At 41.1% G+C, this 24,583-nt stretch overlaps 1 protein-coding gene across 1 annotated transcript in view; it reads right to left on the bottom strand.

Moving 5' to 3' along the window:
• MALRD1 (MAM and LDL receptor class A domain containing 1) overlaps positions 1-24,583 on the bottom strand; it is a 435,909-nt gene that overhangs the window by 258,693 nt on the left and 152,633 nt on the right. The window contains exons 21-23 of the mRNA XM_054017027.1: positions 10,150-10,306; positions 5,146-5,256; positions 927-1,140 (exon numbers count right to left, since the gene is read on the bottom strand). Coding sequence (XP_053873002.1) covers positions 927-1,140; positions 5,146-5,256; positions 10,150-10,306 — 482 coding nt within the window. The remainder of the gene's footprint in view (positions 1-926; positions 1,141-5,145; positions 5,257-10,149; positions 10,307-24,583) is intronic.

Raw genomic sequence — 24,583 nt, 5'->3', positions numbered from 1 at the left:
AACTTTTAGAATTTTCCACAAGATGGAAATTCAAATTTTCAATCTGCTCTACTCCTGGTTTACAGCCGTGTGAAATCAGAATCAGTCCCAGTATGTCTACACTGATATCACCATTCATGGAGACCAAGGAAAATGTTTGTCAGTGCAGAAACCAGAAACAGTGGGTCAAATCCTCAGCCGATATAAATCAGCACAGCTCAAATGATTTTAAATGACATTACACTGATTTCCTCTAACTGAGAATCTGACCTGGTGTTTACTGAATGATTCCTTCTTTGTCATAATCTAATTTTTGATGAGCTGTGTTCATAACATTTACAATGAAACAGCTGTTTGTAGTGTACAAACAATGGAGATTTGCCTGAATGAGAATTAACCAAGATTTTATTGATGAAAGAGTCTGCCAGCAATACTGAAATAGAGTATAGTGTGATCCAATCCTCTTGAGAAGTACTCTTTTGATATGAAGTGCTGTTTTTGAATTCTAGACTGAAGATACTGTTTGTTGATTTCTGCTGCAAAACTAAAGTTATCTGATATTCATGAAAGAGCTAAGAGACTTGACAATTCCTGAAACATCAAAGTAAGCAAGGTTCCTAAAATCCCAGATGTATTTTGCTTGACATATTTTTTGCTTTTATTTTTTCATGTGGAAAACAATGATTTGGTTCTGTTTGTTTTAAAAGGCAGAGCTGTTCTCTGAATTAATTTATGTTGGGAAAAATCCGTGAGCAGCAAATTTTATTTTGCAAGACATGCTTTCAAATTAAACAGAGAAAAAACCCACTAACCCAAGGAATATACTTACATTATTAACCTCACTTTTAATTTCTTGGTTGATGAACTGCCAATAGTGTTGCTGCATTAACAATTCACAGCAGGCACAGTTACTCTTGATAATTAGAGTAAGGAACTACCATACTTACTGCAAATGTTAGGGCTCTCATCTGAGTTATCAGCGCAGTCATTCACAAAATCACACAGATTATCCTTTGGGATGCAATACTTATTGGCACATGTGAATTCTTCAGAAGTGCAGGGTCTGTCTTGGATCAGCAAAGGGGAACAATCTTCAAAGGAAATATCATCCACTGCCACATCTCCCACATAACTGACACCACGTTTTGCCCTGAAAATAATCTAACAAAGAGAAATGTCAGTGAAATATTGAGCGAAAAGTATAAAAGCTTGAAACACGCCATGTGTGGTACACAAAACATGATGTATCTATGCTTCCTGCAAGTTGCCCAAGTCTTCTAAATGTTTAGTACTAGATATTGCTCTCAGTTCTTACTGATGTAAATATAAGCTGCATAAACATGAATCAGTGCTGGTTTATGCCTCAAAGGTTGATACTGTAGCTATTGGAGAAGCCACAATCCTACAACAACAGAGGGCAAAAAAGAAAAATCCATTAAGTGTACAGTTAGAAAGCAAGGGGCTGATCCTGTTCCCCTTGAAATCAATGGAAAACTTCCCAGTGATTTCAATTGTGCTTGGGTTTTTTTTGCTTATATTCTGAAGAGTGTAAAATCAGATGTTTTAGGCAGGTATTTAAATAAATATATGAATAAGAATCAGTCACAACCCAAATGCATTGCTGCTTATGTTTACCATTTATATTGTATGGTGCTATATTTGCAAAAGTGCTGCACAAATATTAACTAGCATCACTTCGGACAAAATCCTGCTCCTACCTTCCATGAGTACAGAAGACCCTTCTGGAGTGGAATCAGCACAGTTCTGCCACATAAGGGAAAGACAGGGATGGGACTGGATAGAGTGACCCTCTTCCCCTTTCTTTCTCCCACCCTTTCACTCTCCCCACTATTCTGCACAAACCTGAGTAGCTGGGGAATGCAACTCCAAATCGAGGCCTAGGATGAAGTATGGACCACCAGGGAGAATTTGAGCTAATGACCAGATGGGGGACAAAGCCAGGAAGATTTGTAGAGACAACAAAGCAAGAATAGTGTTTGCAGTGGCAGAAGCACTGAGCTGAGGCAGAGACACCAGAGTGCAGGGGTGCGGAGTCTGAACTCGGAGGTGCTTGGAGGAGAGCCAGCTGCTGCTGCTGTTGCTGCTGCACTGATGCTTGCAAAAAGGGGAATCTTACAGTCACACAGCCTGGAGCTGACAGGACAGCTGAGAAAACACAGCAAGACTCACCAGTCTGAACTCACAGTGCATGGTAGCATCAGAGTACTCAGATAGGTTGGACTGACCCAATGGGCTGGGGTGGGCCAGAGGGTTGCACTGACATGGAGCAAAAAGTCTGTGTGTGCCTAGACAGGTGTAGGGGGGTCATGTACTGTGTATTAACAGGCAGCAGGTTTTAAAACAAAAGGAAGTATTTCTTCACACAACGCACAGTCAACCTGTGGAACTCCTCGTCAGAGGATGTTGTAAAGGCAAGGATTATAACAGGGTTCAAAAAAGAACTAGATAAGTTCATGGAGATAGGTTCATCAATGGCTATTAGTCAGGATGGGTAGGGATGGTGCCCCTAGCTTCTGTTTGCCAGAAGCTGGGAATGTGCGACATGGGATGGCTCGCATGATGATTACCTGTTCTGTTCATTACCCCTGAAGCACTTGGCATTGGCCACTGCCGGAAGACAGGATACGGGGCTGGATGGACAATTGGTCTGACCCAGTATGGCCGTTCTTATGCTCTTATTGTGTATCAAGAGCAGGGGAGTCTGTAAACTCCTGCTAGAATCTCGACCCAAGTCTACTCCTGGCTTTACCTTGGTTAGATAAAACTGTTGTTCTCTTGTTAAGCCTGGTGCTTGTTGCAGTAGTTAATACTGACCCTCTAGAAGGGAGTGTTGGTGGTTGTGCAGAGGTGTGTGGCTGGAAGCGGGGACCCCTTACCCAACCCTGATAACTCCCACCTGACAAATGGGTCCAGACCCTTCTGTCCATGTACCTCCCAAACCTTTTGCCTGTCCCATCTCTCCCCAGCTCCTCAGCCTACTCTCTATCCTCTGAGCTCCACATCCAAATCCAACCTTTACCCAACCCTGCCCTTCCTTTCTCCCCTTCCTGCTACTCTGTGCAAACCTGACTGGCCAGTGGGGAAGTGCCACTCCAAAACAAGGACACCGGGGGAGGTTCTGAGCCAACGAACAGATGGGGATGGGGGACAAGCCCAGGAAGATTTGGAGAGAGAAGAAAGAGCTCAAGAGCAGCAGTGCTGAGCTGGGGCATAGACACAGGAGAGTGTAGGGATGCAGAGTCTGAACTAGGAGCTGCTTGGAGGAGAGCCAGCTGCTACACTGGTGCTTAAAGAAGGGAACTCTTATAGATGCACAGACTGGAGCTAATGAGACACCTCAGACCACAAGGCAGAACCCACCAGCTTGAGCTCACAACCCAGGCCAGTATCAGAATGCATGGATAGGTTGGACTGACTCAAGGAGGATGGGGAGTTGCATTGCTGTGGGGCAGAGGGGTGTGTGTGTGTAGCACTAGGTGTTGGGGGTGGGGATGTGTTGTATGCTGTATTGGGACAAGCGAGTATGTATAACACCTGCCAGAGATCCTGTGCTGAGTCTACTTCTGGCTTTGTCTGGCTTAGCTAAAATTGTTGTAAAATTGTTAAGTGTGGTGCTTGACACTGACTCCTAGGAGGGAGGGTGGGTGTGTATTTGTGAGGAGACACAGGGATGGGACCTAGGACCCTATCCCCAACCTGGGCAATGCCCCCCTGACAAAGGATTTGGGGAAGCTGTCACACAAGTGGGGTTCAGGGCTAGGGGAGGTTCTGCAGCTACATGGATCCTTCCACCTTAGAAAGAGTATGCTGGGGGTTATCGTGCCATTAGGGCCTCCACTCATTAAACTGGAGTTTCAGCAACGAAGATGCTCCAGGGGCTGGGTTGAAGTATACCTCGCTTCCCTCACTCACAGATTTCACTAGCATATAGCTGAGATACTTGGTCTGGGGACCAGGGAGAGGACTATAAGGTGGATAGAAAGCTGGCTAGATCGTTGGGCTCAACGGGTAGTGAACAATGGCTCCATGTCTAGTTGGCAGCTGGTATCAAGCGGAGTGCCACAAGGGTCGGTCCTGGGGCCGGTTTTGTTCAATATCTTCATTAATGATCTGAAGGATGGCGTGGATTGCACCCTCAGCAAGTTTGCAGATGACACTAAACTGGGAGGAGTGGTAGACACGCTGGAGGGTAGGGATAGGATACAGAGGGACCTAGACAAATTAGAGGATTGGGTCAAAAGAAATCTGATGAGGTTCAACAAGGACAAGTGCAGAGTCCTGCACTTAGGATGGAAGAATCCCATGCACTGCTACAGACTAGGGACCGAGTGACTAGGCAGCAGTTCTGCAGAAAAGGACCGAGGGGTTACAGTGGACGAGAAGCTGGATATGAGTCAACAGTGTGCCCTTGTTTCCAAGAAGGCGAACGGCATTTTGGGCTGTATAAGTAGGGGCATTGCCAGCAGATCGAGGGACATGATCATTCCCCTCTATTCGGCATTGGTTAGGCCTCATCTGGAGTACTGCATCCAGTTTTGGGCCCCACAATACAAGAAGGATGTGAGAAAATTGGAAAGAGTCCAGAGGAGGGCAACAAAGATGATTAGGCTGGAGCACATGACTGAGGGAACTGGGATTATTTATTCTGCAGAAGAGATGAATGAGGGGGGATTTGACAGCTGCTTTCAACTACCTGAAAGGGGGTTCCACGGAGGATGGATCTAGACTGTACTCAGTGGTTGCAGATGACAGAACAAGGAGCAATGGTCTCAAGTTGCACTGGGAGAAGTTTAGGTTGGATATTAGGAAAAACTTTTTCACTAGGAGGATGGTGAAGCACTGGAATGGGTTACCTAGGGAGGTAGTGGAATCTCCTTCCTTACTGGTTTTTAAGGTCAGGTTTGACAAAGCCCTGGCTGGGATGATTTAGTTGGGGATTAGTCCTGCTTTGAGCAGGGGGTTGGACTAGATGACCTCCTGAGATCCCTTCCAACCCCTGATATTCTATGATTTTGTTCTTAATATTCAGAAGACCAATGTGAATTGAAGAGCTAAAAAGTGTGTAGGGTGCAAATGGGGAATGATTAAGCTAAAATGTAATCTAGAATTGATTTAATGGGGGACATATGAAATAGAAGCACAAACCTGAAAATCAGAGCGAATTCCTAAGAACACTTCTGCTCTGTTCCACTGAGCGCCTTGGGAGCCACTTTGAACCCACAGGACAGAAGTTACATCACCAATTTTACTGAGTAACTGGAAGAGAAATTGTGAATTCCAGGTCACATCAAATCTTTCTCAACTCATTAATATAAATATAGTCATTTCAGTCGGAGTTTGCACTTAAATTAACCCCTATCCCACACTTTAAAATCATCAGTGGAAAACAATCTTGAGTGTGATCTACTAGTCTGTGAGCCTGATGCTACAGGTTCTGAGCAGGTCCTGTGTGCATGCTGAGTTCAGTGCTTTTTATTGCCATTGATCTGAATAGGGGTAGAGAGAACAAGAGATGCTCAGCAACCAATAGGTTCAGGACCCATGAATGCAATAAAGAAAATAATCTTAATGGCAAGTGTAATAAAAGGTCTAAGAGTTCATATGTCTATTAGATTCTTCCATTGTAGGAGTGTTTTGATGTCCCAACTACACAGGAAACATCCATTTATCCATAAATACATTTGTCCTCTCAATACAGGGAACTTGATCTTTTTGGACCATGACAGGTGCACAAAATATCCTCCTAATGTCTTTCCTCAGTGAATAGTCGCTGAATTAGAGAGTCACTTCTCCACATGAGCAGCATTCTTAAATGTGCTTCTCTCTGACTTCTTGAGCATCTGAATTGAACTGAGCTGACAATATCAGGTAGATGGAGCATGTCAAGCTGTCTCTCCAGTCAGTACTGACAAAACTACATTACATCCCCTGTTTCCAGAACTGCCTCTCCTCTCAAGGATTTATCATCCTCCCCCTCACAGTGTAATCCTATTTTTGAGATCTAGGATGACCTAGACGTTTTTCACTTTAATGAAAAACTGGCATTTTTGAAAATTTATGTAGTCCCAGAAGCGTATGTGATGCTGTCCAACAGGTAAGCTGTGCCAAATGAATAACAGGGTCCTTGCCCTGAAGAGCTTTCACTCTAGAGACACAAGAGGGAAGAGTGCAATACATTAAACACACAAGACAGACACAGTGGTGCATGGTGAGATGCTTCACAGAACACATGGGGTTTCAGAAGTGTTTTTTTTTTTTTTTAAAGAGAGGACGGGGATATTATTTTCTAAGCATAAGGAGTGACAAGAAAGGAAAGAGTCTACAGATATCCTCCATCAATAATGGCTTACAGAAATAGGTAAAAATAATGGAGAAAACAGAAATGTACATTATAATACATCTACATGTTTTCATTGTTATCTAACGAGAGAATAACTATGATCTTCTAAAGAAGCACAATTTGACTTGGATGTAAATTTTCCAGGGTCAAATACTATTCCTTAATGGGCAAGTCCGAGCTCTTCACTAGAAATTCAAACTTTCTGCCATTTCTTGCCAGTTGTCATACCTTTGTAAAGACTAAATGCCATCCTATTTTATGACCCATTTAAATCCAAGTATATCTATTTTATTTTTTTTAAATGTGAGAAATGTCTAATCTTTGAAAAGACTTGAGCTTAAGAGATATAGAGAGCCATGGGAAGGAAAAGTATGACAGAAGTACTTAATAAAGATATACTCAGATTATACTAGCTCAGAGGGGGTGATAGAGTAACAAATTAATATCACATCACCTCAGTGTCAGTTGTTATTGTTCTGTGGTTTTATTTACCTGAATTTTGACAGTGGTTTTAGTGACATCGTTTAAAATTCACACAACATAACCCATTCATGACTTTTCCCTTTTTCTAACCTTTCCACAAAAGAAAAATAGCTCAGTTACAGGTAGAAAAGGCTTAGAAGCCCTATGATTTTCCTTATAATGGCTGAGGACTACAGAACAGAAGACATGAGGCCTACCTCCTTAACAAAGGATTGGGTGGCAGTCCAAGAAGCATGGATGGGGAGCACAAGGAGAAGAAAACGGAGTTTGTTCTTACAGAGATTCATTCATATCATAATACTGTGTGTGTGGAGCGGGCGGGGTGGGGGGGAGTTCGCAGCAGGAAGAAACAGGATTTTCCCCCACCTCCTGCAAAAATGTCTGTGGACCTGCCTCGAAACTCTGTTGTTCCCGTGGGATCTGTGTGGTTCTTGGGGGATGAGTAAGAAGCCAGAGCCATGGGTCTTATCCTGCATCCACTAATGTCAACTGGAGTGTTGCCATGGACTTCAATTGACTTTGGATCAGATTTAATCTTCACAGTGGCCCTCTGCCTCCACAGCTGCAGTGCTATCCACCCCTCTGCATCCTGGCAGAATGGCTCCATCAGAGTTGCCTTGCATTCATTCATTGCATAGATGGGAATTCCCCTGTGAAGGGGGTAATACAGAAAAAATAATTCCGCTCCAGGCTGAATTTCTTTTTCTAGGGGATCAGTGGAGAATGGCTTATGTTCTCTATGGCATCCCCTTCCTTCCCCACCCCCCACACCCAACACACACACACACACACACACACACACACACACCCCTAATGCACCCAGCTCCCTCCTCTCTCCATGCTATGTGGATTGCTGGATGAATGGTGGGACCTCAGCAGGGTGTGAGGCAAAGCAGGGTGGTACCACAGACATGTCTGAGTCCCCCTTTTGTGCAGGAGGTGGGGATCCATGCATGGAGGTTCCCCTCCACATGTAATTCTGGGGGATACAATCTCCCCATACCCTGTCCTACAAGAAGGGCCTGAGATGCCAAGACTGGATCCAAATATGAATGTCCCCCAAAATTTGAGAGGTGTTTGGATCTAGGACTCTGGTTCTGGCTCATCTCAGCTCCACTAATTTAAGGGATTGTGAATGTTAATGCTTCCACTGCTCCCCTTGTGTTCTTCCCTCTGTCCATGAGAAAAGCAAGATGGAAGATCAGGTAACACAGAATTATATATGTATGGGTTTGGGTGAATGTTGGATCCTAAGCTACATATAGGAAAGTGACAAAAAGAACAAAAAGTGAGGCAGTGGGAAGAGTGGTCCATTAAGGAAGTCACAAGGAAAAAGTGGGCTCCAGGCCTCATTGATTCAGATGTTCCTCAGTAATCAAACCAAAACTCACTAGCATGCATTAATAGAGGCTGTGGGCATAATCCTGCCATATGTTGAAAACTCTTTTTAACAAAGTATTTAAATACATACATAACATTAAGAACGTGAATAATACTACTGAGACCAATGTGCCTATTCATATGCTTAAAGTTACACACATGCTTAAATGTTTTGCTGGATCAGGCCTGGAATATTCAGTACTTTGCAGAATGAAGGCCTATTCAGGGGATATATGACCAGTTCTGAATCCTCATTACACTGAGAATGCCTGATTTAAACTTCCAGCTTGTCTCCCTTATCTGTTTCTTTCTCCTAGTAAGTTACACCTACATCTAGCAGCTAATAACGATAAAGTAGAAAGCTGAGAAAGTTTGGCCACCTTGCTTTGCAGATACAAAATGCAGTTTTATGGCAATTCAATTATGCAACTGTTTTTATGTTTGTAACAGAATGTTTCTACTGGATAGATGTGCATATTGTAAGGGGGAGAGTACTTAATTCAGAGTTTGACCACAAGTTTTTAATCTGATACCAGACCTTGGAATATTAGTGAGGAAAGCATTTCCAATTTATTCCCAAACAAGGCACTGGAAAAGAGCTTTTGATTGTTACCAAAACAGTTAAATGAAAGCTCCATGATTAGTTAGTTCCAATATTTTTGAATCACAGACAGATTCATAACAGATTTTTAAGGCCAGAAGGGACCAATATGGGGCTGACCTTCCACTTAACACAGACCTTGGAATTTCACCTGGTAATTCCTGCATCCATCCCAATAACTTGTGGCTGAACTAAAACAAACCCTTTAGAAAGAGAGCCAATTTTGGTTTAAAGACTGTGGGTGATGGAGAATTTACCACATCCCTTGTTTTTAGTAGTGAGTTATCTTCGCTATTAAAAAAGTCTAATTCTCAGTTTGAACATTGCCGATGTCAACTTTCAGCCATCAAATCTTGTAATACCTTTATTTGCTAAAATAATGAGCCCTCTAGTATCAGGTATATTCTCCCTCTGTAAGTAATTATAGATCATCATCAACTCCCCTTTTAACCTTCCCTTTGATAAGCTAAATAGGGTGAGCTCCTTGTATCTCTCACTGTTAGGACTGTTTTCCAGACCATGAATCATTCTTGTAGCTCTTCTCTTAACTCTATCCAGTTTTTCAGCATCCTTTTTAAAGTACTTATAGTATTTGAGTAGTCAATGGAGCTTTGCCAGTTTACACCAGCTGAGGAGCTGGCCTTTGTGTATTTTTTCCTGAAATATTTTTACTACGGATTTTTGAAATGCTGCTGTTGTTCTATACTATACATTTATAACCCCATAACAATTATTTATACTTGCTGCAATAAAACCTGTCAAGAATTGTTTCCCTGTTTTATTCTCTTAGTTCAGGTGAATTGGGCCAATATGCTGTTAAATGAGTTAGGTATTTGTATAAACTAAACCTAAATGCTTTCCTTTTTACAGTGATGTGCAGAATGGGGTAAGGGTAAAATATTTTTTATTGTTAAATGCTAGTAAAATCTCGATTCGGCTTGTTTCAATCAAATTAAGCAACAATAGGAATGAAACCTCAAGGGGAAATCACACAGACGAGCCAATTAAAAACAACCCAACTAACAAAAGATAGTTTCATATTGTAACCCTTTGGTCACAGCCAAAGATCTTGATGTTCAGATATCCACTCAATGTATTTTAGTAGCAAAAGAGATTATGCAGTACAAAGCTTTATTTGTACAGAAGCTGCATCCATGCTGTAAAAAGTTACCATTTCAGGAGCTTACTCCAGCTAACACTTCCCTCGGTCACACCATACTGGGGGCAGTGAAGTGTGGATAATTGTTCATTATCATTTATTAGCAGTCTAGACTTGGTGAAACTAAATGATAGGGCATGACTTTTTATACAGTAATTTCAGAAAACTCTAATGTCTTTTCAGTACCTGCAGAGAACCCACTGTTGCACCATTCATATGGTTCCAAAATACCAGTTTGCATTTGGGTCCAGTGAGCGAAATGACTGGAGTGGCAATGTCAGCAGTATGACCAAATTCTCCATTTGAACTGTCTGCATACAGATACCAGCCTTCTTTAGTAACCCTGTTCAGAGAAGCAGATTTTATTAAAACAGTACATATGTTCATAGTAAAATTCTAGATTTGCAAATGGTAATAGTGCTTTGCAATCATCTGAGAATCCACAAGCTCTTTAATTAATATATCACCAAATCTTACAAACCCCCTGGGAAGACAGGTGTTATTCCCATTTCACAGGGGAGTTTAAACTGAGATTTGGTTCCTAAAGTTAGGATCCTAAATAATCTGATTTTCATGATTGATATACATGACTGAGCAATGAGCACCCAGCAGCTTCCATTGACTTCAGCTGAGGCTGCTGAGTGCGCAGCAATTTTGCATCACTTATTTAGGAGACTAAAGAAGGGTTTAGGATCCAACTTGAGGATCCATTTTTAAAAATCTTGCAGAAGGTCCTATAGGTCTTAACTGTGCCTGGCTGGCAACTGATTATCAGTTGGAAAAAGCAAATGGGACAAAAGTCCAGTTTTGCCAAAAAAAAGTGGGGTATGCCCCCTAAGGGCACATGTGTACAGCAACGCCAGGCACCCGGCCTCAGGCTGTCAGCCCCAGCACTGGGCAGTGGGGCTCGGGTGAGAGGCCACACCAGGCGGCTCGGACGAGCCCTGCACGGTGTCCCATTTTCACTTTGGGAAATATGGTCACCCTAGAAATAAGGGAGTGGCTTGGGAAGTTGGGGTCTTGCAGAGATACTTCTGTAAAATAACAGCTGAGCCAGAAATAGAAGCCTAACATTCAGGCTCTCAGCTCTAACCATTAGACCCCAGTTCCTAAAGGATCTTGTCACTTGCACTGAGTTAGAACTAAGACTTTGGTGCATTGTTTTGTTGATGAGTTCCAGCAGCTCTAGGGGAATGAATAGATATTACAAATTCTAAACATTTTTCAATAATCCAGTTGAGATTCCTTGAAGCCTTGGACTTGAACTGATTCTTTAAAGAACATTTGAAAATAATGAATACAAATCTGTTCATTAGTGCTTTAGTCACAGACTTCCTCTCTCTTGTTCTGGGGGGGAGGGGAGGGAATGATACTTATGTAACTGGAGTCACTTTGAGAGAAGGTATGCAAGTTTGTCACTAGAAAACTGTAATAATACTTTAGACAGCACCTTTCATTAGATGATATCGAAGTGTTATAACAAATATTAATTAAGCCCCAGAATGCCTCTAAGGTAGATGAGGGATATACATATGATTGCATATCATTGGCAGGGAAAATGATCTGTCTCTGGGGTAGAACATCTGGGGTTGCTGAGCAGTACATGCTATAAGAGGTTAGAAACATAGAAGTTGCCTTATTAGATCACACCAATGATCACTGTAGCCAGTATCCTGCCTCCATTTATAGATTTTAAGGTGAGGTCCATTCTGAAAATCTGGTCTGACCTCCTGTAATAGCACAGGCCATAGAACTCACTTAGTAATTCCTTCAACAGGCCCATATCTTGTGCTTGAGCAAGAGCATATGTTTTAGAAACTCATCCAAATCCCAATTTTAAAAACATCAAGTGATGGAAAATCTACCACATCCCACACGGTGTTCTAATGGTTCATTTTTTTTACTGTTAAAAGTTTTGCTGAACAGTATGGTCTAAAGTCCCAGTAATGGACAATCATGTAATGAATTGCCCAGGACTTAAGTTTTTTCTAACCCCTGCAATCAATGGCTAACTTATGTCTTGAGACATAAGAGTTTCTACCCCTCCTACAGTTTCAGCCTATTTGTAGTGTAGAAGAAGTAGTGTAGAAGTGGGAAGTGAAGACAAATACTAGATCACTGTGAAGCTGTGGAGAACATTTTGGTAGGAAGGCACCACCTTCAGCAGCACAATACCCTTATACACCAACAATAACAGTTCCATGGTTCAGAACTGATTGAATAGTAACCTTTTTCCCCCTGTTATCAGCGGCAATACTTTTCTAAAGTCACTAGATGGTCCTTGAAGGTCTCCCATACAATCTCTGATCTAGCCATACCTTGTTTAGCTGGTGAGGTTGATGTGATTATTGTATGAGATGGTATTGCTACAGCAGCATGTGTAAAAACCTCTGTAAATAAAGAGGTGAATAATTCCCAGGATGTCTGCTTGAGTTAGGGGGAAAAAACAAAGTAGTAAAAGGTCCCATAAAATGAAAAGTTTCAGAGTAACAGCCGTGTTAGTCTGTATCCGCAAAAAGAAGAACAGGAGTACTTGTGGCACCTTAGAGACTAACAAATTTATTAGAGCATAAGCTTTCGTGGACTACAGCCCACTTCTTCGGATGAAGGATTTATTCAGGCAATGGTATGTCATTTTGCAGATAATCTCATATGTTAATTGGAGTACATGAGATATGTATGATTCATAAAGGAAAAATGAAGAACTATATAAAAACACAGCAGCATGTTGGCTGGGTCTATCCAGGCACATAGGCACAGGTGAAATCAAATACTTGCATGAGAGAAATAGTAATGATCAGAGCGAACATGTCCACCGTCACCCATAAAACATTGCTAACTAGTCCTCTTCTTTAAATATTCCTTTCTTATAACAGAAGGAAAGTGCATGGCAGTTTATGGGTAGACTGTGATGAAGCAGCACAGCACAGTTTAAAGAGAGCCTTTTGGCTCAGCAAGCCTTGCCCCATTATACCTGCAGCCAATCTGGGAGTAAGCACCAGCCAAGGGAAACTGTGAAGGAGCCTCCAGCACCTAAGGTAACAAGAGACATTGTGGGGCTCACCATCACCAGCTGACGGCTGCTCCACATGAAGAAGTCTGGGACTGCGGCAAGACGCCGCCCAAGACCCAAGAGGGAACCCTATGGGAAGCAGGCCGCCCAGGAAAATGGACTAGAGAGGCCATGCCCCAAACTGAACAGACTGGTAGGAAGTGGCCCAGGGAAGTGGATTCTGACTCCCTGCTGGGACAGGCACCTTCCCCCTTCTCCTCCTCCCCACTCCCCTGTTCAGGGGTTGATGTACTCAGGGGCCCTGAGCTGGGACCTGGTAGAGAGGAAGGAACCGTGTCCCCTTATTCCATTTGTAAAAGGTGGCTTGGAGGCCAGGCAGCCTAGTAGTTAGAGTTGCTGGCTCTCTGCCCCCTGCTTGGTTGAGGCGCCACAACCAAGCAGGGGGCTGAAAGCCAGCAGCTCTAACCACTAGGCTGCCTGGCCCTCCAAGCCACCTGTTAAAAATGCCTTCGCCAATAAAACTTTGTGTAAGCCACATATCAGTGAAGCTTTTCATAAAACAAAAGCAGAACACAGTATCTTAAAAAGGAGGGACTGGTGTAAATCATATTGCTCCATTGACTTCAAGGAGCTTGAAATCAATGGAGATTTACACTGGCTGATGGTCTGACTCTAGTAATTGTAAAGCTACTATTCCCAGATGATGATGTAGATGTTTGCAGGGCAGCTATTTTGGTCATAAATCAGACCAAAGTTTACCCAAGTTTTATGTGAATTAAGGTAAACCAGACCAAAAACTTAAGAGCAGACCTGACATTTTTAACAGTTTTTCCCAATAAAGCTGCACACAGGGAAAATGGTAATGCGCTGGAACCTGCATAGTTGCAGATAGCCTCCTGGTTCAAGTGGGTCTAATTGCTGTTCCCTTGGCTAGTCTTATTGTGCAAGGCCATTACCTCAGTGACATTCAATCATTCTGAAGTAATTTGAAATTCCTGGTTTTGATTTGGATTTCTCAATCAGAATCTTTCTTGGAGGGTCATAAAAGATGTGTGGATAATTTTAAATAGCCTTCTTCACATCAGGAATACCCTGTTCTGAACCATACCTCAAAAACATTTGAGAAGTAGAAATTTGGCTGCTTATTGGAATACACTGCTTCCATGGCCCAGAAATAGTGCTGATGTGTCTAAAATCATCCCCAGTGGTTTGAACGATACCTAAAAGACAGGAATTCATTGGTGCAATTCTTGAAAAGTTTGGCTTTCACCAGAAAGGCTTTTCTATTGCCTGCAGGTCACACAGAATGAAGCAGCAACTTTCCTCACAAAACTGAGAAGCTAGGGGTAGATGCTGTGCTCACCTTGAGGTTTTTTTTACACTGGTTGCTGTAGCAATTGCATGAAGCTTGTAGGAGTGCATGTTGCAGGACAGAAGAGTTTGGAAGAGGCACCAGGAAATCAGTTTTTGTGCCCATGGCTTGAATGCTAGCTGCAGTTGCAGTACCTTTATAAAAAGTTCTCTCAATCAAGAGCCAGTTTAGTTTTAGGAACATTGCATACTTTCATGTTATTACCTAGCACACAATACATGAAACAGCTGCCTTTAAAGTGAAAGATTCTTTGAGCTGGCCCTGCTGTTTTTTAACCCCCTCAGATGAATAGGTACTGGCTATATTAAAAAGCTTCTCCTCGATAGGTGAACAGATAGTAAGTGTGAAAAATCAGGACAGGGGCTGGGGGGTGATAGGCACATATATAAGACAAAGACCTGAATATTGGTACTGTCCCTATAAAATGGGGACATCTGGTGACCCTGCTCCTCAAGCCTCATCCTATTAGGCTTTTTCACTCAGATATTACCAATTCACTGTCTAAGAGATCTGCTATTGCACATTGGGTCAGCTGGCAATCTTACTTTTGGTGTGTCAGTTCTCAGTCATGCAATTTATTGACATCTCCCTTAACTCATCACTTTTCATTTCTAACATGCATCTGAAAATGCTATGTTTTTGCGTAGGACCACTCTCAAACCCACACTTGCTAATGACACCTCATAAAATCAGTGGGGCCAATCATCCAGCAGAGCACTGTTTGACATTAATAAAGGTGGCAGAATTGGGTGTTCAATATAGTGCTACATGAGTGCTAAAATTCACTACAATGCACATAGACTTCTTCAGTGGTTGGGGGCCTAGTGGCCACTAGATCCCTGGCTTATTTGGAAAATTATCCATTGGAAAGCTTGTCTCAATGTTGGCAGCTACAGCAGGCATCATTATATTGTTGACATTTACCCTTTGAAAGCAATTAATTTTACTGTGCTAGTGTAAGTGTTCCCTATACACAGGAATTCCTGTAACACTTCAGTAACACTAATTAATTTCAAACGACAAAATTGCCAACATTTTAATGGAGTTCGCTGGATGCACAGACCTCAGCATGAGCAGCTGGACTCCACTTCTGAAGTCTGAGTTTGTTGCAAACACTGGCTTCCCAACACCCTTTTATATACAGGAGGTCAGCAAAATATGGGAATGCCTAAAAAAAAAACTCTAGTAGGCATCCTCCTCAAAACCTTCAGGTCAGCCGCAGGATTCTGGTATGTTTTGAAGACTGGAGAGAGGAAGGAAGGAAGGGAGAAAGAGAGAGAGAGAGTGTGTGTGTGTGTGTGTGTGTAAATTGTTTTGCAGGCCCTCCCAAAATCCCTAACCCAGTGTTGCCAATTCAGGTTGTAAAACTTTAATCCTTTGCTTCACAACAGATATTGTCTTGAGCTGAAGTGTTTGGAAGTAACTCCAAAACAGAAAAAACCTTCCCAACTCCTGAGGGATATTTGGAATCAAGTTTTGGCTCAATATAGTCATGGTGTCTGGGCTCAAAATTCAAATCAAAATCTGACCTTTACCAGCCATTGGAAATGCTCTCAGATGGAGTTTTAGTTCAGCCTTATCCCTACTTTGGAACTACCACAAATTCACAGAGAATCTCTAAAATAAATTGGTGCTCAGATGCATTAGTGGTTTACAAACATACACATTAATACTTCACCTTTGGTGGTCTCAGTAAGTAGGAACCCTTCCTTTGCAAGCTCATTGACCAAATGTCTAAGAGGGAGTTAAACCCCTCCTCTTTCTTCTCATTACAATGATGCTTATGAGAGATGATTCGTGTTGTGTCATTTCTTCCATGTACTTTGTCACCAGAGTGCACTATCGGTATTTTAATGCCTCATATATTCCATGAAAGATGGTTGTAAACTGTGCTACATTGACCTTTCCATCATTCTACAGTTTGATCCTCCGTTGATCATCATTATTCTTTGTTTACAGTGAGAGTAGCCTGCTCTGAAGAGGCTGGTCAAAATTCTGACTATTTAAACTTTTTAAGTCTATGATATATGTCATTACAAGGTTTATAACCTTCCACACGTTATTCTGACCTTCTGCATTTCTGACAAAAACTGTAACAAAAATACAAAATGTCAGGAAACTGCTATTGTGGCAATGCTTGTAGGGAGGTAGGAAGTGGTATAATTTTACTTACATTTTTTAGTATGTAAACTTCAGAGCCAGTTTCTGGCACTGCACAGTTCAGCTATACAGAGATGGCATTGCATGCTGCAAAAGCAGTGCAGACATGCACCCATACTAGCATTCCTTTGCCAGCTTAAAAGGATAAGAGACAGAGTATAGTGACTTCAAAAAAGGCAACTCAGTTTAAATAGATAAAGTTATAGTTTAGACTTAAAAATACATAAATATGGGCAAACAACCCAGAAATGGATCCAGAACAGGGAAAACTTGTACAGCTAGCTAGCTGCTTTTTCAAGTTCAAGTCTATCTGTAAATAATCACAAAAAGAGTTCTATACACCGGGTGGGAAACAGTTTTTCCATCCTACAAATTTTTTTTAAAGATTTCAAAAAATGTCCCCATTCCACACTGGGTCAAAACCAAGACCTTTCAAAATTTTCTGGAGAGACTTGCCCCAGAGATTAGGGCATTCATATAGGATATGAAATGAGGCACAAGCTGGGTCTTCTAATATCAAATGGGAGTGCTTTAATCACATGGCCAGTAGCCATTCTAGTCCCTATTGCTCTCAAAATTCCATCCTGGACCTGAAAAACTTTTACTGAAACTGATATATTCCACAGAGAGATTTGGTTCCATCCAATTAGCATTTTCCCATGAAAAAACATTTTGTTGAAAAATTCCCAAGCAGATCTAATTTGGAAGAGCTTTCTAACCAAGAAGAAAAGGGGCATTTATGGCACAGGACCTATACAAGAATAAATTAATCACCCATATTCTGGCCAACATCGGCTCTACGCATAGTCAATCCATGCACATTATTACTTCTAAAAGGTCAAAAGCGAATATTGGGAGCGTAGTTTGTGGACAGTTGCCATCGTTGTGTGAGGAGGCATATGTCCCTGAAATACAGGCACTGTCCAACAATTCATCTCTTTGGCTCATATCATGGAGGGATGGCTTGTCAGTGCTATTTAGGAGGCAAGAATCAGGTTTGGAGAACTTCCACCCCGTGTTTGTTCTTCTCAGGTGTCCTAGCGTGTATCTGTGCACACTGGGCACCCATCACTTAGATGTAAAATAGTAATCTCCTGATTTTAAGTGTATCCTGATCTAGATTAACATAAAGAGAGAACAGACTCTTTAAGGCCCTTTTATGACAAGTGGGCCTAAAACTGTATCCAAATTGTGAGCTCAACCATAAAAAAAATGTAAATTTTCAAGAGATATTAATAATCTATAAGTAGCAAATATTGATGGGGAAAGGTACAAAAGGGAGATATTATAACTTAATTTGTTTAAACAAAAAGGCCAAGTTAATATGATTCAAGGGCTATGTTGAAATTATGGCATGGAGTCAGAAGTTATTGAGCCAAAATTGGTATGTTGGAGATTAGGCCTAACTAGTGGACAAACTAATAAGGGGATGGGCTGTTCCACCCATCACTCCCTTTCCGGGTCCTTAAAAGAAAGATTTTGTGGGGAAAGCACAAAAGAACAACAAGAAGAGACAGAAAGAACAGACGGCATCTACTGGAGTGAGCTTTATCAGCATGGCCGCCACCCCCACCATTTCCCGGGACCCTGGGCCTTCGTCATCCTGATCCTGGGAGCTGTCCTGACCAGAATGGGCCAGAGAGAGAAGGATGCAGGTGACATTTCCACCCCTACCAGCTCCAGCTGAATCTCAAACACTACCTGGGATGACAGTTATTACTATCTTTAATACCATCTGAGAGACTGTCAAACAAGGGGGCTTGTCCTTCTAAGATTGGACTTTAACAAGAGCAGCAGCAGCCCATCTCAACCAATTTCTTTTTTCCCCAAAAAGCACAGTTATTACCATCATTAATACCATCTAAAAGACTGTCAAACAACAGGGAGGTTGTTTGCTAAAGGGAAAGGGAACAAGGGATGTTGTTAAAATGAACACCTTATTTCATACTTCACATTTGAAATTATTTAACTATTTTAATGGTGTGCTTGTCATGGTGCTAAGTAAACTTAGGTCTCTTTATACCAAGCTCTGGACTGTGTTTAATGCTGGACAGTGACTGGGTCATGTTAACACCTTTAGTCCATATATTCCATCTAAATTAATGCAATAGCCCCCAATCTATTTAGTCACTTGCACAAAGCCCCACTGACTTCAAAAAGACTTCTATGTGGATGAAGGCATCCACTTGTGTGGAATTTACTGCAGGAACAGGGCCTAAATATACAGGATTAAAGCAAATCATGTTCAGTAGAATGTATAATTTTCAATTATGTTAAAAGGGATTATCAACTCCAGATAATCTCATCCTTCTACTACATGTCTGGATTGCTTTTCTATACTCCTGACTCATACTTATCTTTTGCTCAAATTAACAGTGGCCACTGAGTCAGAGGAAGAGGATTTTCCACCTCCCCCACTCAAAAAGCTCATTACTTTTCAATTATTAAAATATTTCCAGCAGCTGGTAACTCAAATCTACATTTTTTGATTAACCACTGAAAAGTACTGCTGAAAGATTATAATACTGCAAGCTTTCCTCTGTTGATATCTTAGACTCTTTGTTTTCTATTTGAAAACTTCTCAGTTAATTAAAAAAGGAATTGAAAGTAAACTGTGGTCAGGAATGTGGATCTTCACTTTGGAGAGTACGTGCTAAAATGTAATTTAAACAGCAGTAATTACCCAAAAGAGTAAATAATCCCAACATGGTTTTGGAAAAACGTTCCTGCCCCATCACCTCCCTCAAATGTTTAACATTCATGCATAATAAACTCGAAATTTAAAAAGCAATATCATTTTCAGGCCATCGCTAAGTAGAGATAAATTTGCTGAAAGGTAGATATCCAAAAGGATGCAATAAAGTTATACCTATTAAAGGCATTCAAAAGTATAACTTGGGGGCTCAATCAGCCTGCAATTGTACTGACAGAAATTTTATAGTTACTGCTTCAGGGAGGTGATAAAACTGGCTCGTTTCACATTTTATTTTGAGATTTGGTTTGTTTACCTTGTATTTGGTTTAAATTTAATAGTTCCTTTATTTCCCTTTCCTCCCATAAACATATTTGAAAATTGGATTAGGTCCAGGGATAGTAGGCCACACAGCTAGGGATAACATTTTCAAATGTGAGTGTTTAAATTTTGGCACCTAAATTCATATTTAAATACCTAAACAAATGGAGTGAGTGTCAAAGGCGAATGTAGACATTAGTGAGAGTGGAGGTGCTCAGCACCTATGAATAGCAGACCACTCACCCCTTCCAGAGTCCCAACTCAAAACTGAAGAAATAAAAACTCATTCATCTTTCCCAGGCTCGATCCTCAGCAGGTTCCTCACAGAGTTCTTCTTTACTCTCCGTTACAGAGTGCTACCACCTCCCAGGGCTTTCTCTCAGGAGGCCCAGCTCCACCAAAGTTGCTGAACCTCAAGGCCTCTTCCCTGAGTCTCTCTTCTCCTAGACCTGCTTTAGGAGTGTCATCTCTTTCTCCTTAGCTGCCCTCTCCCCCCAAGGGCAATCCCAGGGCACAAGTGCCATCCTGCAAGCCCCGATGTGATTCCTTTCCCAGAAAGTGGAAACTCCCAACTACTTCTCCCCTGGGTCCCATCTCCCTATTGTCTGCAGTCATTTCTTTGTAGGGACCACTCAGTCTGAGTCGCCACTGCTAGGTCTAATTCTTAATTACCTGTCGTCTTTCCAGGTGCCATAGAATAGGTTAAATGAGCTCTCTGGATCTCTTTAAACCTGTCACTGCCAGTGTGGTGTTTATATACTCCATCACATGTAGATAACTAGCCAGTTCTTTACATTATTTTTATTTCTCTGCCTAAAACCCAACTGATACTAACCCAAATCTTCTGACATTCAGTAAATTCAGTTAAATATTATGAATATTATTAAATAAGTTAGTGCTCATCCACATTTGCTAGTTTTGGCAGGAAGATGATTTTGGAAAAAATTGGTATTTCTGACCCAATTCAAACCTGAAAGTACAGGCTACAAAGCTTTGTATAAGTTTAAGAAAGATATGAAAGGCAATCAGACATTTGGATACTTATCCTAAAATGAACCATACCATTTGATGTTCACTCTTCACAAACCAGGCACAGGAGAGGATTGATCCTGAGGTTGTGCCTATGGAGGGTTTCTCCAAAAGTGTGTCTTTGGAAAGTAGCTGTTTGGCTGTGAATGAAGTTTCTGAATGTCTATCTAATGTCTCAGAAGTAAATCTGGAATTAGATCAAGCGAAGGGAGAGGAGAACAAGGAGATTTTGGATGAGCCTAGGCAGTCTTGTGAGCTGATGGCTTTATCTAGTCAGCAGTTCGGGAAGGCAAGGAGAGTGGAAGATGAGTGTCCGTATACTAGAAAAACTTCAAAAACAGACTCCAACGAGAGACTGCTGAGCTGGAATTGATATGCAAACTAGACACAATCAACAAAGGATTGAATAAGGACTGGGAATGGCTGAGCCATTACAAACATTGAATCTATCTCCCCTTGTAAGTATTCTCACACTTCTTATCAAACTGTCTGTACTGGGCTATCTTGATTATCACTTCAAAAGTTTTTTTTCTCTTACTTAATTGGCCTCTCAGAGTTGGTAAGACAACTCCCACCTGTTTATGCTCTCTGTATGTGTGTATATATATCTCCTCAATATTTATTCCACTCTGTATGCATCCAAAGAAGTGGGCTGTAGCCCACGAAAGCTTATGCTCTAATAAATTTGTTAGTCTCTAAGGTGCCACTAGTACTCCTGTTCTTTTTGCGGATACAGACTAACACGGCTGCTACTCTGAAACTCTTCACTAGAATTTACGTAAGACCCTTCATTTCCTTCCTCCTTCTCTGCTGAAATTAACAATTTTTTCCTCAATGCCAAACAATCTGGCCAGAATACAATGTATAGTTTGCTCCAATGGTACATTATTTTCTACCTTTTAAAGCCAAGCTCTGCTCAGCTTCCTCATATGAGTAGTCCCAATGCAAGGTGAGGCAATAGATTAACATAAGGAAAGTCCTCAATCAAATTCAACAATAAACAAATGTAACAAAAATGTGTGTGTGACAGGTTGGATCACAGAAACCCCCTTGGGAGCTGCCACCTAATGTGCCAAGACTACTTCTATCCCTGTTTTCCCTGCCAGCTCAGGACTCCAGCACCCTGTCTTGCTGAGCCAGACACTCCCGTCTGCTCCAACAAAGACCCAGGGTCTGAATTACTTGCCCCAAAGCTGCAGGTTTACCTGAAAACAGCTCACAGAAGTGTGCTTGTCTTTAACACTCAGATGCCCAACTCCCAATGGGGTCTAAACCCAAATAAATCCGTTTTACCCTGTATAAAGCTTATGCAGGGTAAATTGTTCACCCTCTATAACACTGATAGAGAGATATGCACAGTTGTTTGCTCCCCCAGGTATTAATACATATTCTGAGTTAATTAATGAGTAAAAAGTGATTTTATTAAATACAGAAAGTAGGATTTAAGTGGTTCCAAGTAGTAACAGACAGAACAAAGTAAGTCACCAAGCAAAATAAAATAAAACGTGCAAATCTATGTCTAATCAAACTGAATACAGATAATCTCACCCTCAGAGATGCTTCAGTAAGTTTTTTCCTCAGACTGGACACCTTCCAGGCCTGGGCACAATTCTTTCCCCTGGTACAGCTCTTGTTCCAGCTCAGGTGGTAGCTAGGGAATTCTTCATGATGGCTCCTCTCTCCTCTCTCCTTTGTTCTCTTCCACCCCTTTATATATCTTTTGCATAAGGCGGGAACCCTTTGTCCCTCTGGGTTTCCACCCCCCCTCATTGGAAAAGCACCAGGTTAGAAATGGATTCCAGTTCAGGTGACATGATCACATGTCACTGCAAGATTTCATTACCCACTTACCAGCACACACATATACAGGAAGACTAACAGGTAAACACAGCCATCTGCAGACAATAGTCCTAGTTAATGGGAGTCATCAAGATTCCAAACCACCATTAATGGCCCACACTTTGCATAATTACAATAGGCCCTCAGAGTTATATTTCATATTTCTAGTTTTAGATACAAGAGTGGTACATTTATACAAATAGGATGATCACACTCAGTAGATTATACGCTTTGTAATGATACCTTACAAGAGACCTTTTGCATGAAGCACATCCCAGTTACATTATATTCACTTATTTTTATAAAACCATATAGACTGCACAACGTCACAATGTGTATGAAACCTATGAGTCTATTAAAAAGATACCAAACTCTAGATACTTGGATCAAATAAGAAAAAAATCAGATGACCCCAAAATTACTTGATACATACAGATAAACATTCGGTGTGAAGGATTTTTTGGTCGTTTGTGGTATATCAGTTATGAATGTTTTGTTCAAATTTGTCTTTAATAACATATTGTTTCTGGAAGACATAGAAAAAACACCAAGGCTGATTCTGACAAGTCACAATGATAATGCAACAAAGATAAGACCCACACTTCATTATCCAAGACAGCCCTTTTGTTGTAAATATTGTGTGATTCACCTGATATTCAAACTTAAATTTTTGGTTCTTCTTCTCATAGGGTGGGGGAAAGGAGAGAAACCATATCCACAAGATTTTAGAGTACAGGAGATTTATTTTTAGAACTCCTTGAAAATTAAGTTTACTGATCAGTCCACCTTATGTCCTAATAATAGTATCAGGCATTGGACAGAAAGTGTTACAATACATGAATCATTAACTATCAAAGTATATAAAACTACTAAACCAGTAATAGGACTTTTCTGTGCTTTCTGCATGTGAATGCTTATAACTTAGAGCTGAACTATGATAATTCATTATATGTTAGTGGCAAAACACTTATTTTCAGTGGACTTCTCAAAAATTAACTATTTGGGGTGAGTATAGAGAGAAAACCATTAGATTTCAGGGATACAACTATGCTTCTCCTTTGGAGTGCACCAGTGTGCTAATGGAGAAAACACAGATGGGTCCTGTACCATCACAGGATTAGAAATCACAGTGTCTGGCTGATATAGCTCCCTAATCATAGGGCAGCAACCTACTGTAATATTTTGTGTTCAATATGGCAACCACTTAGGGACTGTGCTCAAGTGGCTGCCTTCATTGAAAGTTCTCAGTATAAAACCAAACAAGAATGAATCCTTCTTATTTTACTGCTTACTCTGGATGGGCAGGGTAAATTGCCTGAAATATGAAGGAGCTACCAAGGGTTAGTTATCTTTAGGAACAAATTACATGACAACTGATGCTATCTGTAACACCCTTTTTGCGCTAACATTATAGTGTTGGAGACTATGAATAGCAAAGAACAAACGCTTCTGCCCATATCATTTTAACTCATTTTTGTCCTTTCCAACTTCTGATTATAGTATTGGGCAATCTCCAGACAGGAGCATAAACTGCTCAGTCTGCTCTACATACTTCAAGTCTAACATTAACTGTGCCTATCAGGAGGCACTCAAGGACTTCTTCCAATCTAACTTACACCAATGTAACCCAAATGGGGTTGCTCATGATTTACACCAGAGTAAATGAAATAAGAAAGAGGCCCTGGGTGCACAGAGCCTGTGATACACTGGTATGGCAGATAATCTCCACCTTAGAGAACTACAGCATCACCTCCATCTACGTTCTATTTGCCCGGAGAGTACAAATCCTGGAATAACATTGTGACAGAGAATGATGTGAAGCCTATGGGACTTAATTTTCTATCTTTTCATTGTGAATAGAGGTCATGAGTGATGTATATGTTTTTAAGTAAATAATACCTTTGAGAACAGATCTATGGAGTGTAAAAGCATTACATAAAACTCATTCTTTTTCTCCACTTAGGTATAAATGTAAGATTATCTATAGCATTCTCAGGTATCATTTATGCATTCTCTGTCTCAAAGACTCTTTTGAATACACTGACATTAATTTCACACTACCTCAAAGCAATGCCTGTTTAGTCAGCACATTCTAACACACACAAAGAAGTCCAGCATAAATATACTACAGTGGAAAGTGTCTAACCATGAAACTGCAAACACAAATATGTAGCGTGAACACTCCCCACAATAC

This window comes from Malaclemys terrapin, chromosome 2 (assembly GCF_027887155.1).
Source record: "Malaclemys terrapin pileata isolate rMalTer1 chromosome 2, rMalTer1.hap1, whole genome shotgun sequence".
Taxonomy (NCBI): Eukaryota; Metazoa; Chordata; order Testudines; family Emydidae; genus Malaclemys; species Malaclemys terrapin.
This window is presented reverse-complemented; position numbering and strand designations above follow the sequence as displayed.